Source organism: Coregonus lavaretus (assembly GCF_964263955.1).
Source record: "Coregonus lavaretus genome assembly, contig: HAP1_SCAFFOLD_1336, whole genome shotgun sequence".
NCBI classification, from domain to species: domain Eukaryota; kingdom Metazoa; phylum Chordata; class Actinopteri; order Salmoniformes; family Salmonidae; genus Coregonus; species Coregonus lavaretus.
Window position 1 is genome coordinate 57,501 of NW_028157005.1, and position 17,500 is coordinate 75,000.

Below are 17,500 nucleotides of genomic sequence, written 5' to 3' on the forward strand. Positions count from 1 at the left end.
CTACTCCCCAAGAAGACCGAGAAGGCAGTCAAAGCCAAGTAAATTCGCTACTGCGACTTCAACTTGACTACTCAACCCCCAAAGGCTCTTTTAAGAGCCAACCACCTAGCTCTCCAAAAGCGCAAAGTACCTTTCTATGACCGCAATACATTGAGTGGGTGTATACACAACTATTTCGACATTCTGTGCCCACATGAGGCCTTGCATGAACAACAACACCTACTTGGCCTCATTTGCCATAGCAGGCTAGCATTAGATGATACGTGCCTATAAGCTGTCACTCTTGACTTTGGCGACTATTATTGCGCGTAAAGGGCCGGCGGCGTCCTATTGCGCGCGCACCGGGAGTTTGAGTTCTATATCGTGGAGCTCCGCCCCATAGGGGAGCTCTGCTCCTAGTGGTTTACCCTCTGCCCTAAGGCAGAAACAGCCTGAAGCAAAATTATGCACACACCTACAGCCAATAGGAGTACAGGTGTCCCTATATAAGGAACCCCGTTCCCTCAATCTGCCTCCCATTATCTTCAGCGACTGGACTAGACTGAAGAAGCCAAGAAGAGAAGACTCAGGACGAAGAAAACGCCGTCGATTTTCCAGATCATCGACGTCGTCCTACAATGAGCACACCAAGCTAATCCATAAGGTAAGCATTTAACAAAAGCTCTTTTCAGAGCTCAATGTCGCTGTTCCCCTTGGCGGCTGTCGACCCCCCCCCGACATTGTTTCGTGGGTTGAGAGGCACAGCACGCCAGGGACAGCTTCATCAATCCCCCACTATGCGCCAGCTGCGCCCTCCTTTTTTGAAGGAGTGGAAGCAGCATTGGGCATTTTTAGGGAGGATATTCCTCTTGAGGATGTGTTATCAGTGTTAGTCTCAGCTGAGGCATCATCTGAGGGCACTGACTCAGGAGATGACAGGGCTATTGGGGAAGAAATGAATATTCTATTGGAACAATTCATTACACTGACCCAGATGTTTAACACCCCTTTTCCTTCGGGAAATTGTGAGGTCATTACATCCCTGGATGATGACGCCACAGCCTCTCTGTGCCTGAATTCTCAGGTCTCATTGAGTGGGCTGCTAAACAGCGGGAGATTAAGCTGCCCCCCATTCCCTCCAACCCGGAAGTGGATATGAGGAAGGGCGGCCGTTACTCTCGCTACAGCTTGGCGTCAGACGGCGGCCTCCAGCAGCAAGGGAGCGGGCCTCGCCCCCCCCTGCAGCGCCAGAGGTGCCGGCGAGAGAGGTCATTAAAGCGTCATCCTGGCATCACCCGAAGGGCGGCCAGAAGAGACGCCGTTTATGACAGGCGAGGGGGAGAGAACGGAAGACGGCACAGCGCCTGCTGTGACCGAGCCCACTGTCCCCACCCACTCTACTGTTGAGTGTATGGAGGAGAATGTTTTTTGTTGATGTGTGTAATAAAGAGTTGGCTCTACTTGACACTGTCAAGAAAGAGCCCCTTTTCCATAATACATCCGAGAGCGTTCGACCTTCCTCGCTCTCTCTCTTACCACTATGAGTGCAGCTCAGCCCACCATGGTGCGTTGCTGAATGCACACATAAGGCAGGTATATAAAAGGTATTAAGTGTACCTTATAGGACCTCACTTTACAGACTCCTAGGAGTGCCGTAGTGAGTGTCTCACATAGCAGGCTGCAGTCTCAGCCAGATAATGGCATGATGACGCGACCGCTATCCGGGACGGCGCTCTGTCTCAGGCTAACGCCTCAGTCAGTGCAGTTCAGACCCGTGCTGCGTTCACGGAGGGCCTGATTACTACGGTTACGGGCGTAACCACGTATCGGCGCCCCCGTTTCTCTCAGAACGCGCTGATAATAACCACATTGGGGGTGGCGCACTAAGGTCTCTGTTAGTACGACCCAGACCCATGCTGCGTTCAAGAAGGGCCCGATTACCACGGTCACGAAGGTGCCCAGTGTATCGGCGCCCCCACCTTTTCCTGAACGCGCCCAGGCTCACCACACTGAGTGTAGTTCAGCCCACCAGAGGTGCAGAGCTGAACGCACACAGGAGGTGAAAGGAGGAATAATACCTAGACGCCGTCTTGGTTTATCTCAAAGAGACCTCACATTACAGACTCCAAGGAGTACTGTAGTGAGTGCCTCTCATAGCAGGCTGCAGTCTCAGTCAGGAGACATGATGACGCAGCCGCTAGTTGGGGATGGCGCACTATCGCAGACTAAGGTCTCGGTTAGTGCGATTCACACCCATGCTGCGTTCACGGAGGGCCCGATTACCACGGTGACGAAGTTTCCCAGTGTATCGGCGCCCCCACTTCTTTCTGAACGCGCTAATACTCACCACACTGAGCGTAGTTCAGCCCACCAGAGGTGCAGAGCTGAACGCACACAGGAGGTGAAGGGAGGAAAGATACCAAGACACCGTCTTGGCTTATCTCAGGATACCTCACATTCAGCAGGCAGCTGTCTCTGTCCCAATGTGACATGAAGACGCAGCCGCTAAACGGGAATGACGCCTTGCTGCAGGCTAATGCCTCAATCAGCGCAGATCAGACCCGTGCGACGTTCACGGAGAGCGGGAATACCAGGGTTACAGGTATAACCAAGGTATGGACGCCTCCGAATTATTCTGAACGTATCAATGCCCATGGCTCTGAGCGCAGCTCACCACACATTGAGTGTGTCGTTGAACAGCCGCTTAAGACCAGTAAAGAGGCATTGTGGCACCACCGTGTGGTATCAGTCAGAGATCACACCTTTCAGATTCTGTTGAGTTCTGTAAAGGATAAGTCTCATGCTAAGCGGCAGTCTCAGTCAGACAATGACATGATGACGCAATCGCTTTCCGGGAAGAGCGCTCTGTCTCAGGCCAGTACCTCAGACAGTGCAGTTCATACCCGTGCTGCGTTCACGGAGGGCAAGATTACTGGAGTTACGGTCGTAACCAACGTATCAAAGCCCCCGACTCACGCAGAACGAGCTGATGTGTCCTCTCCCTTTCAAAGGGGGCCCGCCTTGGGCTATTCCACCAACCCAGTGCTGGGGAATAGCGGCGGCGAGGGCCATAGAGGAATACAGGTCCTTCCTACTGGACGCACCACAGCTTCGTGCGCGCCCGCTTTCTCAGCATTGCTGGCAGTGGCGTCAAAGCTGTACCCTCTCACGCTGGCTAGAACAGACGTTAGAGAAGGGTTATGCCCTCCAATTCCATCGGACCCCACCCCCGTTCAAGGGAGTGGTGGAAACGGTGATGAAAACGCCAGACAAAGTAGCCGCTCTGAGATCAGAGATTACGGAACTTTTGGCGAAGGAGGCGGTCACAGTAGTTCCCCGAGAGCGAAGGAACAAGGGGCTTTACTCGCCCTATTTCCTAGTGCCAAAAAAGACGGGGGGAGTGAGGCCGATTTTGGATTTACGCATTCTCAACGAGAGCATAACCAAACGGCCCTTCCGAATGCTTACGACAAAACGCCTACTGGAATGTGTTCAGAAGGGAGATTTTTGTACAAGCATAGACCTAAAGGACGCGTACTTTCATGTGCCGATACAATCGCGCCACAGAAAGTTTCTGCGGTTCGCCTTTCAAGGGGTGGCGTACGAGTTCACGAGGATGCCGTTTGGGTACGCCCTGGCACCTCGAACGTTTTCCAAATGTGTGGAGGCGGCATTGGAACCGCTGCGTCGTCAAGGGATAAGGCTATTAGCCTACCTAGACGACCTGCTGATTCTCGCCCCGTCAGCAGAGCTGGCGTTCACACACACGACACAGACAGTGATTCATCTCACGCGTCTGGGGTTTGCTGTGAATTGGAAAAAGAGCGCACCCTGGCCCAGTCATCAGATTGTCTACCTGGGACTACAGCTAGACACTGTAATGATGAGGGCGCGAATTTCGGACCCTCGAAGGGCAGCATTGTTACTAGCCCTGAGGAAGTGTCGTCCGAATCACACAGTAACGGCGCTATCGATCATGTCACTTTTGGGTCTCATGTCGGCAGCCCACTCTGTGGTCCCGCTAGGGCTTTTGCACATGCGCAAAGCACAGCGGTGGTTCGCCCAACTAAGACTAGACCCAGTGCGTCAACGTCATCGGTTGGTGGTGGTTCCTCTCTCGATAAGAGCAGACCTGGACTATTGGCGGAACCCGTGCGTTCTCACGCACGGCGTCCCGATGGGCAAGGTGTCATCCTACATTCCAGTGTTTACAGATGCCTCTCTGACTGGATGGGGAGGGACATGTCAGTCTCAAGCGATAGGAGGTGCATGGCCTCAATCAGGTCGTCACATCAACCTCCTAGAGTTGGAAACGGTGCGACTGGTCTTGACCCACTTCGCGTCTACCCTTCGGGGTCGCGATGTGTTGGTCTGGTCAGACAACCGAACCACAGTGGCTCACATAAACCGCCAGGGAGGGGTCAGGTCTCCTGCCCTTCATCGGGCGGCAGTGGAATTGTGGCTGTGGGCTCACAAGCACCTTCGCTCGTTGAGAGCAGCACACATTCCGGGCTACTTGAACGTAGGGGCAGACCTCATGTCAAGAGGGGGTCCTCGAGACGACGAGTGGTGTCTGCACCCGGACATTGTTCTACAGATTTGGGAACAATTCGGGAGAGCCGAGGTGGACCTGTTCGCGTCACGTGTGAATGCGCAGTGTCCCCTATGGTTCTCTCTGAGAAACCAGGACGAACCGCCATTGGGAAGAGACGCATTCGCGCACTACCCGTGGCCGAAAGTTCTCCTGTATGCATTCCCTCCGCTGTCTTGCATTCTCCCACTGCTAGCCAGGGTGAGGTCAGAGGAGCTGTCAGTGATACTGATAGCGCCCGATCGCCCGGGGGCTCCGTGGTTTGCAGAGATGAGTCAGATGTTGATTGCGCCACCCTGGCCAATTCCACATCGACGAGACGCGTTGACTCAGGCGGGAGGCTCGATAGGGCAATGGCCCATAATCGGCCAACCACTGAAGGCTTGGTTCCTGAATGGGACAGGTTAAAGCGCCGTGGGTTGTCTGATGCAGTGATCAGAACAATACAGGGCGCAAGAGCCGGTTCCACTTCTAGGGTGTATACCAGCAGATGGAACGTTTTCTCACGATGGTGTGATACACAGGACGTGGACCCCATGAGCTGTCAGGTAGAGAGTGTGCTCTCATTCCTACAGTCTATGTTTGATAAGCAGAAATCGCCCTCCACTATTCGAGTGTTTGCAGCGGCAATTTCAGCTGGTCATGAAGGTTTTAACGGAAAAAGTGTTTTCAGTCACCCATTAGTGAAACGTTTCCCATTGGGAACGCAACGGCTTAGGCCAAGGCCTAGAGCTACGCTGCCCAAGTGGGATTTGGCATTGGTTCTCGAAGCGCTATGTAAGTCGCCGTTCGAGCCATTGAATCAAATACCCCTCAAGATGCTGTCTATCAAGACGGCGCTGTTGCTCGCCTTGACTACTGCTAAACGAGTCAGCGATTTGTGTGCACTGTCGACGAGACCCGACTGCCTTGCCATTAATGGCGATCTGAGCAGAGCGGTGTTACGTCCTAACCCGGCATTTGTGCCGAAGGTTATTAACAGTGCATATAGATCGCAGATCGTGGAATTGTGGGCTTTTCATCCCCCTCCCCATGGGGAGAGGAGTGAGGAAAAGCTTCACTGTCTGTGCCCAGTACGCGCTTTGGCGTGTTACGTTAGGCGCACAGCGGCGGTTAGGTCATCGCCTCAGCTGTTTGTGTGTCACGGTGCGGCTGCATTGGGTAGACCACTCTCAAAACAGCGTTTGTCTCATTGGCTTTGTGAAGGCATTGAGACGGCGTACGAGGCGGCGGGGCAACAACCGCCTCAGGGTATTAGAGCGCACTCCACTCGTGGAGTAGCAGCTTCTACTGCTCTTTTCAGAGGAACAGAGGTAGAGGATATTTGTAGAGCAGCGTCATGGTCGACACCGTCTCCTTTTATCCGTTTCTATCTGTTGGATATGTCTTCTAACTCTTTGGCTCGGTCTGTACTCAGCGTGGCTGAAGGGAGATCATGAGCAGAATAGAGAAAGAAAGCAGGATTGTGAATAAGTTCATAAGTCCGCTTTTATTAGAAGTAACATATTATGGACATGTTTTCTAACTCTTTTGTTCGATCGAATTTCAGCAGAGCTGAAAGGCGTTCTTGAGCTAGAAAAAGAGGACAGAGCAGGACCTTGGACAGGTTCCAATCAGGTCCGCTCTGGTTAGGAAGACTTATGTCAAGGATAAGCCTTTTAAACTCCAATCTCGATTGCACTCAGCACAGCTGAAGGGGAATCTTGAGGTAGAGGAGGGAGAAGCAGGATGATAGACTGGTCTCTATCAGGTCCGCTTTGGGTGAAGAGCATATTCTGTGGCATGTCTCCTGGCTGACAGTGTCAGCATATAGAAACATGTATTAAGTGGACAGAATGTGGGGTCATCTATCTGAGGTTCAGTTTAGTATGACTGGTATATTTTGTCCCTGCCTACTAATCTCTGGGTTCCATTGAGTGAGTAAGGCGGGCTATTGGACACATAATGTAGAGTGACATTTTATGTCATTCCATTAGTGGATAATAGTGTTGTCATAGAATATTGAGGCACGGCTATCTGCTAGTCAGATTAGCACGGCGTCTATTCTATTGATCTGCCCAATAGCCATTGACATTGTCATTGAGCTAGATGGGGCGGGTCTATAACCGATGACGCGGTATATTGTGACGCCCTATGGGTTCTATATCGTGGAGCTCCGCCCCATAGGGGAGCTATGCTCCTAGTGGTTTACCCTCTGCCCTAAGGCAGATGCAGCCTGAAGCAAAATTATGCACACACCTACAGCCAATAGGAGTACAGGTGTCCCTATATAAGGAACCCCGTTCCCTCAATCTGCCTCCCATTATCTTCAGCGACTGGACTAGAATTGAAGAAGCCATAGAAGACTCAGGAAGATCTCGTCGTTGATATCCAGCCATCAACGTCTTCCTACAATGAGCACACCTAGCTTATCCAAGGTAAGCATTTAACAAAAGCTCTTTTCAGAGCTCAATGTCGCTGTTCCCCTTGGCGGCTGTCGACCCCCCCCGACACTGTTTCGTGGGTTGAGAGGCACAGCACGCCAGGGACAGCTTCATCAATCCCCCACTATGCGCCAGCTGCGCCCTCCTTTTTTGAAGGAGTGGAAGCAGCATTGGGCATTTTTAGGGAGGATATTCCTCTTGAGGATGTGCTATCAGTGTTAGTCTCAGCTGAGGCATCATCTGAGGGCACTGACTCAGGAGATGACAGGGCTATTGGGGAAGAAATGAATATTCTATTGGAACAATTCATTACACTGACCCAGATGTTTAACACCCCTTTTCCTTCGGGAAATTGTGAGGTCATTACATCCCTGGATGATGACGCCACAGCCTCTCTGTGCCTGAATTCTCAGGTCTCATTGAGTGGGCTGCTAAACAGCGGGAGATTAAGCTGCCCCCCATTCCCTCCAACCCGGAAGTGGATATGAGGAAGGGCGGCCGTTACTCTCGCTACAGCTTGGCGTCAGACGGCGGCCTCCAGCAGCAAGGGAGCGGGCCTCGCCCCCCCCCTGCAGCGCCAGAGGTGCCGGCGAGAGAGGTCATTAAAGCGTCATCCTGGCATCACCCGAAGGGCGGCCAGAAGAGACGCCGTTTATGACAGGCGAGGGGGAGAGAACGGAAGACGGCACAGCGCCTGCTGTGACCGAGCCCACTGTCCCCCCCCACTCTACCGTTGAGTGTATGGAGGAGAATGTTTTTTGTTGATGTGTGTAATAAAGAGTTGGCTCTACTTGACACTGTCAAGAAAGAGCCCCCTTTTCCATAATACATCCGAGAGCGTTCGACCTTCCTCACTCTCGCTCTCTCTCTTACCACTATGAGTGCAGCTCAGCCCACCATGGTGCGTTGCTGAATGCACACATAAGGCAGGTATATAAAAGGTATTAAGTGTACCTTATAGGACCTCACTTTACAGACTCCTAGGAGTGCCGTAGTGAGTGTCTCACATAGCAGGCTGCAGTCTCAGCCAGATAATGGCATGATGACGCGACCGCTATCCGGGACGGCGCTCTGTCTCAGGCTAACGCCTCAGTCAGTGCAGTTCAGACCCGTGCTGCGTTCACGGAGGGCCTGATTACTACGGTTACGGGCGTAACCACGTATCGGCGCCCCCGTTTCTCTCAGAACGCGCTGATAATAACCACATTGGGGGTGGCGCACTATCACAGACTAAGGTCTCTGTTAGTACGACCCAGACCCATGCTGCGTTCAAGAAGGGCCCGATTACCACGGTCACGAAGGTGCCCAGTGTATCGGCGCCCCCACCTTTTCCTGAACGCGCCCAGGCTCACCACACTGAGTGTAGTTCAGCCCACCAGGGGTGCAGAGCTGAACGCACACAGGAGGTGAAAGGAGGAATAATACCTAGACGCCGTCTTGGTTTATCTCAAAGAGAACTCACATTACAGACTCCAAGGAGTACTGTAGTGAGTGCCTCTCATAGCAGGCTGCAGTCTCAGTCAGGAGACATGATGACGCAGCCGCTAGTTGGGGATGGCGCACTATCGCAGACTAAGGTCTCGGTTAGTGCGATTCAGACCCATGCTGCGTTCACGGAGGGCCCGATTACCACGGTGACGAAGTTTCCCAGTGTATCGACGCCCCCACTTATTTCTGAACGCGCTAATACTCACCACACTGAGCGTAGTTCAGCCCACCAGAGGTGCAGAGCTGAACGCACACAGGAGGTGAAGGGAGGAAAGATACCAAGACACCGTCTTGGCTTATCTCAGGATACCTCACATTCAGCAGGCAGCTGTCTCTGTCCCAATGTGACATGAAGACGCAGCCGCTAGCCGGGAATGACGCCTTGCTGCAGGCTAATGCCTCAGTCAGCGCAGATCAGACCCGTGCGACGTTCACGGAGAGCGGGAATACCAGGGTTACAGGTATAACCAAGGTATGGACGCCTCCGAATTATTCTGAACGTGTCAATGCCCATGGCTATGAGCGCAGCTCACCACATATTGAGTGTGTCGTTGAACAGTCGCCTAAGACCAGTAAAGAGGCATTGTGGCACCACCGTGTGGTGTCAGTCAGAGATCACACCTTTCAGATTCTATTGAATTCTGTAAAGGATGAGTCTCATGTTAAGCGGCAGTCTCAGTCAGACAATGACATGATGACGCAATCGCTTTCCGGGCAGAGCGCTCTGTCTCAGGCCAGTACCTCAGACAGCGCAGTTCAGACCCGTGCTGCGTTCCTGGAGGGCAAGATTACTGGAGTTACGGTCGTAACCAACGTATCAAAGCCCCCGACTCACCCAGAACGAGCTGACGTATCCTCTCCCTTTCAAGGGGGGCCCGACTTGGGCTATTCCACCAACCCAGTGCTGGGGAATAGCGGCGGCGAGGGCCATAGAGGAATACAGGTCCTTCCTACTGGACGCACCACAGCTTCGTGCGCACCCGCTGTCTCTGCATTGCTGGCAGTGGCGTCGAAGCTGTACCCTCTCACGCTGGCTAGAACAGACGTTAGAGAAGGGTTATGCCCTCCAATTCCATCGGACCCCACCCCCGTTCAAGGGAGTGGTGGAAACGGTGATGAAAACGCCAGACAAAGTAGCCGCTCTGAGATCAGAGATTACGGAACTTTTGGCGAAGGAGGCGGTCACAGTAGTTCCCCGAGAGCAAAGGAACAAGGGGCTTTACTCGCCCTATTTCCTAGTGCCAAAAAAGACGGGGGGAGTGAGGCCGATTTTGGATTTACGCATTCTCAACGAGAGCATAACCAAACGGCCCTTCCGAATGCTGACGACAAAACGCCTACTGGAATGTGTTCAGAAGGGAGATTTTTGTACAAGCATAGACCTAAAGGACGCGTACTTTCATGTGCCGATACAATCGCGCCACAGAAAGTTTCTGCGGTTCGCCTTTCAAGGGGTGGCGTACGAGTTCACGAGGATGCCGTTTGGGTACGCCCTGGCACCTCGAACGTTTTCCAAATGTGTGGAGGCGGCATTGGAACCGCTGCGTCGTCAAGGGATAAGGCTATTAGCCTACCTAGACGACCTGCTGATTCTCGCCCCGTCAGCAGAGCTGGCGTTCACACACACGACACAGACAGTGATTCATCTCACGCGTCTGGGGTTTGCTGTGAATTGGAAAAAGAGCGCACCCTGGCCCAGTCATCAGATTGTCTACCTGGGACTACAGCTAGACACTGTAATGATGAGGGCGCGAATTTCGGACCCTCGAAGGGCAGCATTGTTACTAGCCCTGAGGAAGTGTCGTCCGAATCACACAGTAACGGCGCTATCGATCAGGTCACTTTTGGGTCTCATGTCGGCAGCCCACTCTGTGGTCCCGCTAGGGCTTCTGCACATGCGCAAAGCACAGCGGTGGTTCGCCCAACTAAGACTAGACCCAGTGCGTCAACGTCATCGGTTGGTGGTGGTTCCTCTCTCGCTAAGAGCAGACCTGGACTATTGGCGGAACCCGTGCGTTCTCACGCACGGAGTCCCGATGGGCAAGGTGTCATCCTACATTCCAGTGTTTACAGATGCCTCTCTGACTGGATGGGGAGGGACATGTCAGTCTCAAGCGATAGGAGGTGCATGGCCTCAATCAGGTCGTCACATCAACCTCCTAGAGTTGGAAACGGTGCGACTGGTCTTGACCCACTTCGCGTCTACCCTTCGGGGTCGCGATGTGTTGGTCTGGTCAGACAACCGAACCACAGTAGCTCACATAAACCGCCAGGGAGGGGTCAGGTCTCCTGCCCTTCATCGGGCGGCAGTGGAATTGTGGCTGTGGGCTCACAAGCACCTTCGCTCGTTGAGAGCAGCACACATTCCGGGCTACTTGAACGTAGGGGCAGACCTCATGTCAAGAGGGGGTCCTCGAGACGACGAGTGGTGTCTGCACCCGGACATTGTTCTACAGATTTGGGAACAATTCGGGAGAGCCGAGGTGGACCTGTTCGCGTCACGTGTGAACGCGCAGTGTCCCCTATGGTTCTCTCTGAGAAACCAGGACGAACCGCCATTGGGAAGAGACGCATTCGCGCACTACCTGTGGCCGAAAGTTCTCCTGTATGCATTCCCTCCGCTGTCTTGCATTCTCCCACTGCTAGCCAGGGTGAGGTCAGAGGAGCTGTCAGTGATACTGATAGCGCCCGATCGCCCGGGGGCTCCGTGGTTTGCAGAGATGAGTCAGATGTTGATTGCGCCACCCTGGCCAATTCCACATCAACGAGACGCGTTGACTCAGGCGGGAGGCTCGATAGGGCAATGGCCCATAATCGGCCAACCACTGAAGGCTTGGTTCCTGAATGGGACAGGTTAAAGCGCCGTGGGTTGTCTGATGCAGTGATCAGAACAATACAGGGCGCAAGAGCCGGTTCCACTTCTAGGGTGTATACCAGCAGATGGAACGTTTTCTCACGATGGTGTGATACACAGGACGTGGACCCCATGAGCTGTCAGGTAGAGAGTGTGCTCTCATTCCTACAGTCTATGTTTGATAAGCAGAAATCGCCCTCCACTATTCGAGTGTTTGCAGCGGCAATTTCAGCTGGTCATGAAGGTTTTAACGGAAAAAGTGTTTTCAGTCACCCTTTAGTGAAACGTTTCCTATTGGGAACGCAACGGCTTAGGCCAAGACCTAGAGCTACGCTGCCCAAGTGGGATTTGGCATTGGTTCTCGAAGCGCTATGTAAGTCGCCGTTCGAGCCATTGAATCAAATACCCCTCAAGATGCTGTCTATCAAGACGGCGCTGTTGCTCACCTTGACTACTGCTAAACGAGTCAGCGATTTGTGTGCACTGTCGACGAGACCCGACTGCCTTGCCATTAATGGCGATTTGAGCAGAGCGGTGTTACGTCCTAACCCGGCATTTGTGCCGAAGGTTATTAACAGTGCATATAGATCGCAGATCGTGGAATTGTGGGCTTTTCATCCCCCTCCCCATGGGGAGAGGAGTGAGGAAAAGCTTCACTGTCTGTGCCCAGTACGCGCTTTGGCGTGTTACGTTAGGCGCACAGCGGCGGTTAGGTCATCGCCTCAGCTGTTTGTGTGTCACGGTGCGGCTGCATTGGGTAGACCACTTTCAAAACAGCGTTTGTCTCATTGGCTTTGTGAAGGCATTGAGACGGCGTACGAGGCGGCGGGGCAACAACCGCCTCAGGGTATTAGAGCGCACTCCACTCGTGGAGTAGCAGCTTCTACTGCTCTTTTCAGAGGAACAGAGGTAGAGGATATTTGTAGAGCAGCGTCATGGTCGACACCGTCTCCTTTTATCCGTTTCTATCTGTTGGATATGTCTTCTAACTCTTTGGCTCGGTCTGTACTCAGCGTGGCTGAAGGGAGATCATGAGCAGAATAGAGAAAGAAAGCAGGATTGTGAATAAGTTCATAAGTCCGCTTTTATTAGAAGTAACATATTATGGACACGTTTTCTAACTCTTTTGTTCGATCGAATTTCAGCAGAGCTGAAAGGCGTTCTTGAGCTAGAAAAGGAGGACAGAGCAGGACCTTGGACAGGTTCCAATCAGGTCCGCTCTGGTTAGGAAGACTTATGTCAAGAATAAGCCTTTTAAACTCCAATCTCGATTGCACTCAGCACAGCTGAAGGGGAATCTTGAGGTAGAGGAGGGAGAAGCAGGATGATAGACTGGTCTCTATCAGGTCCGCTTCGGATGAAGAGCATATTCTGTGGCATGTCTCCTGGCTGACAGTGTCAGCATATAGAAACATGTATTGAGTGGACAGAATGTGAGGTCATCTATCTGAGGTTCAGTTTAGTATGACTGGTATATTTTGTTCCATAGAATATTGAGGCACGGCTATCTGCTAGTCAGATTAGCACGGCGTCTATTCTATTGATCTGCCCAATAGCCATTGACATTGTCATTGAGCTAGATGGGGCGGGTCTATAACCGATGACGCGGTATATTGTGACGCCCTGATGGGTTTTTAGTCGCAGTACTGCGGGAATTGGTTGCAGCCATTGCTGGGCTTGACCTTTTCATTTTTTAATGGGAAGTGTTAGGCTCGGCAGGGAGTACATTTTGGAGCGTTTCGCTCCGCCTTAAACCACTAGGAGCATAGCTCCCCTATGGGGCGGAGCTCCACGATATAGAACGATTAGTTACCGGAGTGTAACTCCAGTTCTATGAGTGGAGCGGAGCCCCATAGGACTTAAGGCCCTACCGACCCTCTCTAGTCTCGCTGAAGATAATATCTCGGGAGGCAGATTGAGGGAACGGGGTTCCTTATATAGGGACACCTGTACTCCTATTGGCTGTAGGTGTGTGCATAATTTTGCTTCAGGCTGCATCTGCCTTAGGGCAGAGGGTAAACCACTAGGAGCATAGCTCCCCTATGGGGCTCCGCTCCACTCATAGAACTGGAGTTACACTCCGGTAACTAATCGTTTTTTAGTCGCAGTACTGCGGGAATTGGTTGCAGCCATTGCTGGGCTTGACCTTTTTTCATTTTTTAATGAGAAGTGTTAGGCTCGGCAGGGAGTACATTTTGGAGCGTTTCGCTCCGCCTTAAACCACTAGGAGCAGAGCTCCCCTATGGGGCGGAGCTCCACGATATAGAACGACTAGTTACCGGAGTGTAACTCCAGTTCTATGAGTGGAGCGGAGCCCCATAGGACTTAAGGCCCTACCGACCCTCTCTAGTCTCGCTGAAGATAATATCTCGGGAGGCAGATTGAGGGAACGGGGTTCCTTATATAGGGACACCTGTACTCCTATTGGCTGTAGGTGTGTGCATAATTTTGCTTCAGGCTGTTTCTGCCTTAGGGCAGAGGGTAAACCACTAGGAGCAGAGCTCCCCTATGGGGCTCCGCTCCACTCATAGAACTGGAGTTACACTCCGGTAACTAGTCGTTTTGGAGAGGCCGGGCCTCCCGTCCAATGGCCAACGGAGGAGGCCTGCGAAACGGGCCAATCGGGGTGGTGGGGAGATGGTGTCCAATCAGCAGGCGCCACTGCCGGCTTTATAAACTTCACATAGGCATTTCGAGGCTATACTCCCGACTGTCAGAGCAGCGCCATGGCCAGAACCAAGCAAACCGCTCGCAAATCCACCGGTGGCAAAGCCCCCAGGAAGCAGCTCGCCACTAAGGCTGCTCGCAAGAGTGCCCCGGCCACCGGCGGTGTGAAGAAGCCTCACCGTTACAGGCCCGGCACCGTGGCTCTGAGAGAGATCCGTCGTTACCAGAAGTCCACTGAGCTACTCATCCGCAAGCTGCCCTTCCAGCGCCTGGTGCGAGAAATCGCCCAGGACTTCAAGACCGACCTGCGCTTCCAGAGCTCCGCCGTGATGGCCCTACAGGAGGCTAGCGAGGCTTACCTGGTCGGCCTGTTCGAGGACACCAACCTGTGCGCCATCCACGCCAAGCGGGTGACCATCATGCCCAAGGACATCCAGCTGGCCCGCCGTATTCGCGGAGAGCGCGCATAAATGAGGATGACCTGAACTCGAATATCCCCCAAAGGCTCTTTTAAGAGCCACCTCCATATTTCCATCAAAAAGGCACAATTGTTCCATGTATACACGCACCTCTACATTAGCCACCATGTATGTTGTTCACTAACACGTCTAAAAGCTACGTATTGCACCTTTTTAGTTGCCTGAAGTCTAGCTTCAATGTTTGTGTGTGTGTATATACACAACCATCTGGCATCATCCACTTCCTTTGAACTATATAGTAACACAGTAAAATGCTTTACAAAGGAGGGGAAAAAGAAACGAGTGATAATATAGGCCGAATAGTAACAAGAATTGTGTTCAGATGAATAATTGACACTATTAGTTGTGTGTAATAATAGCCTTGCATGCAGTCCAGAAAAAACATTGCATGCCAACTTACTTTGAAAGTCCCATGTTGCAGTGCTGCTGAGAGACTCATGCAGAGGCCCAAACTTTACAATGGAGCACGGAGGCCATCTTGTGGTTAAATGTGGGTACTGCACCTCATGGTGAGTCCCTTTCAGCATTTGCTCTTTAGGCCAGCGTTTCCCAAACGCGGTCCTGGGGTCCACAAGGGGTGCGCGTTTTGCGTTTTGCCCTAGCACTCCACAACTGATTCTAATACTCCCAGCTTGATGATGATGAGTTGATTATTTGAATCAGCTGTGTAGTGCTAGGGCAAAAACTCCCAAAATGTGGCCCGAGTTTGGGAAACCCTGCTTTAGGCTAATACTAGCCTATTAGGATGACTTGGTTCGATCGCTTTAATGGCAACTGCTGAACTCTGGTTTCACTAATTACTTGTCCCAGGTCACCATTATGAATCCAATAGCAAAACAAATGTTTCAAAATAGCTCAATAGTGAAAAAAGGCCAGGAAATGATGGGTTCTCAGCAATATTTCACCAACAACCAATCACTATTCACGCATAGACATTAGGATCATCAACAAATATTCCTAAGTCATACTACAAAAGGGTTGTAACGAAATGGATTTGTCTGTTCAATGCAAGTTCAACGTCAAAGAAAAAGTGCATCACCACAACAAACGTGTCTTTAGATACACTGTAAAAAATGACTTTGTGGAATGTACTCAAGCTATTACAGTCAACAAAAGCACACGTCATATTGTTGAGTAGATCTTTTTGCTTGTTTTTATGAGTAGATAAGCTTGAGTAAGTTGAGTTGATGTGGTCCAATACATTGAGTAAAGATGATAGAGACGTAAAAAGGATTATATTACGTTGATTCGACTCAAATAGACATTGTGTTATTTTACCTGAATGATTCATCCTATTATGTATTTAGACCAACTTACTTTGGATTCACTCAATCACATCCCTTAAGAGAAAAGGTATCCGGACACCGGGAATCCATTTATTTAAACATCAACGGTTTGCAAAACATCTGTTATTATGAGTTGACAAATTACGTAATTGCAATCAACACTGCAGGTAAATCATGATTGCTGCAGGTAGGCAACACCGTAGAAATAGGAACTACAACACTAACAACAAGTGACATTTACTCCTGATGTACTGACTGACCTGTTGCAACCTCTACAACCACTGTGCTTATTATTTGACCCTGCTGGTCATCTATGAACGTTTGAACATCTTGGAGAAAAATGTGTGAAACCACTGCCTATATGAGGAGCTGTCGTTGTTTGTTTTATTACCACATACTTATGGAAATTGCACCGGTTGAGAGATGATGGCTCTCTTGTGCCTACGGTGAAGGGTACTTCTGATCCAGCAGGTGGTGCTAAGATCCCTCCCTATATGACTTGAATGATGAGTTGATTTATTCCTTATAGCTCCTAATGATTTTAAGGCCAGTGTTGGCAAACATTACTTGTGCTCCAGCAGGTGGCCATGACATCCCTCCCTATATGACTTGACTGACCAGTTAGTTGATGGACTCCTTATAGCTCCTAAATTTAATGATTTTAAGGCCAGTGTTGGCAAACATGACTTCTGCTCCAGCAGGTGGCCATGAAATCCCCCCCTATATGACTTGACTGACCAGGTAGTTGATGGACTCCTTATAGCTCTTAATGATCTCAAGTGTCTGTGTTTTTATGTGGTTAGGAGTTTTGCTCACTGCGTGTCCCCCTTCCATTTCAGTGTTTCCCAACTCCAGCGGTAGAGTAGGCTACCCCCAACAGGACCCATTTTTCTTGTAGGCCTGGACAGCCACAGCTGATTGAACAACCTGTCACCTAAATTACCAAGTCCTCAATGAGTAGAATCAGGTGCAACAACAACAACAACAACAACAACAACAACAACAATATGAGGAGAGGGACACAGTGTACTAGCTGATCTCCCAGTTGTCACAGTTTGGCCTTGTGTTCCACATAGCCTATATCAGTATTTGAGTATGTTTCCCGCGCACTTTAGTTGCTTTCACGTCATCTTTGAAATCGCTCCTCCCTAGTCCCCTAGAACGAGCGCCCTCCCCTTTGCAACGCCTCCGAACATATAACAGAGGCGCGCTTTCTGTGCCGCCGGCCTCAATCAGGTCGACCAAACGCAGATAATAGCGCACCGCGCACCGGCGCTGAAATCATTCATTCACTTGAACTCAACTAGCGAACACACCATGTCCGGAAGAGGCAAAGGCGGCAAGGGACTCGGAAAAGGAGGCGCCAAGCGTCACCGCAAAGTTCTCCGCGATAACATCCAGGGAATCACCAAACCCGCTATCCGCCGTCTGGCTCGCCGCGGCGGCGTGAAGCGTATTTCCGGTCTGATCTACGAGGAGACCCGCGGTGTCCTGAAGGTGTTCCTGGAGAACGTGATCCGTGACGCAGTCACCTACACCGAGCACGCCAAGAGGAAGACCGTTACCGCCATGGACGTGGTCTACGCTCTGAAACGTCAGGGACGCACCCTGTACGGTTTCGGCGGTTAAACCCACTCTCTTCGGAACCTCAACACCCCGACTCGAACCCAAAGGCTCTTTTAAGAGCCACCCACATCCGCTTAAAATGGGCCCATTCCATGTAGTGTTATATA

General features: G+C 51.5%; 3 protein-coding genes across 3 annotated transcripts in view; all 3 read left to right on the forward strand.

The window, feature by feature from the left end:
• The window catches only part of LOC311125912 (histone H2A), a gene marked incomplete at both ends in the record, with an annotated part of 387 nt that extends 345 nt beyond the window's left edge, over positions 1-42 (forward strand). The window contains one exon of the mRNA XM_084199938.1: positions 1-42. This exon is cut by the window's left edge and continues 345 nt beyond it. Coding sequence (XP_084056064.1) covers positions 1-42 — 42 coding nt within the window.
• A 14,019-nt stretch (positions 43-14,061) lies between these two features.
• LOC311125892 (histone H3.2) lies at positions 14,062-14,472 on the forward strand (the record flags this gene model as incomplete). The annotated part of the gene is made up of 1 exon (XM_084199920.1): positions 14,062-14,472. The coding sequence occupies one exon, from the start codon at positions 14,062-14,064 to the stop codon at positions 14,470-14,472; it is 411 nt and encodes a 136-aa protein (XP_084056046.1).
• Positions 14,473-17,084: 2,612 nt separating this feature from the next.
• Positions 17,085-17,396, forward strand: LOC311125893 (histone H4; the record flags this gene model as incomplete). The annotated part of the gene is made up of 1 exon (XM_084199921.1): positions 17,085-17,396. The coding sequence occupies one exon, from the start codon at positions 17,085-17,087 to the stop codon at positions 17,394-17,396; it is 312 nt and encodes a 103-aa protein (XP_084056047.1).
• Positions 17,397-17,500: the final 104 nt, after the last annotated feature.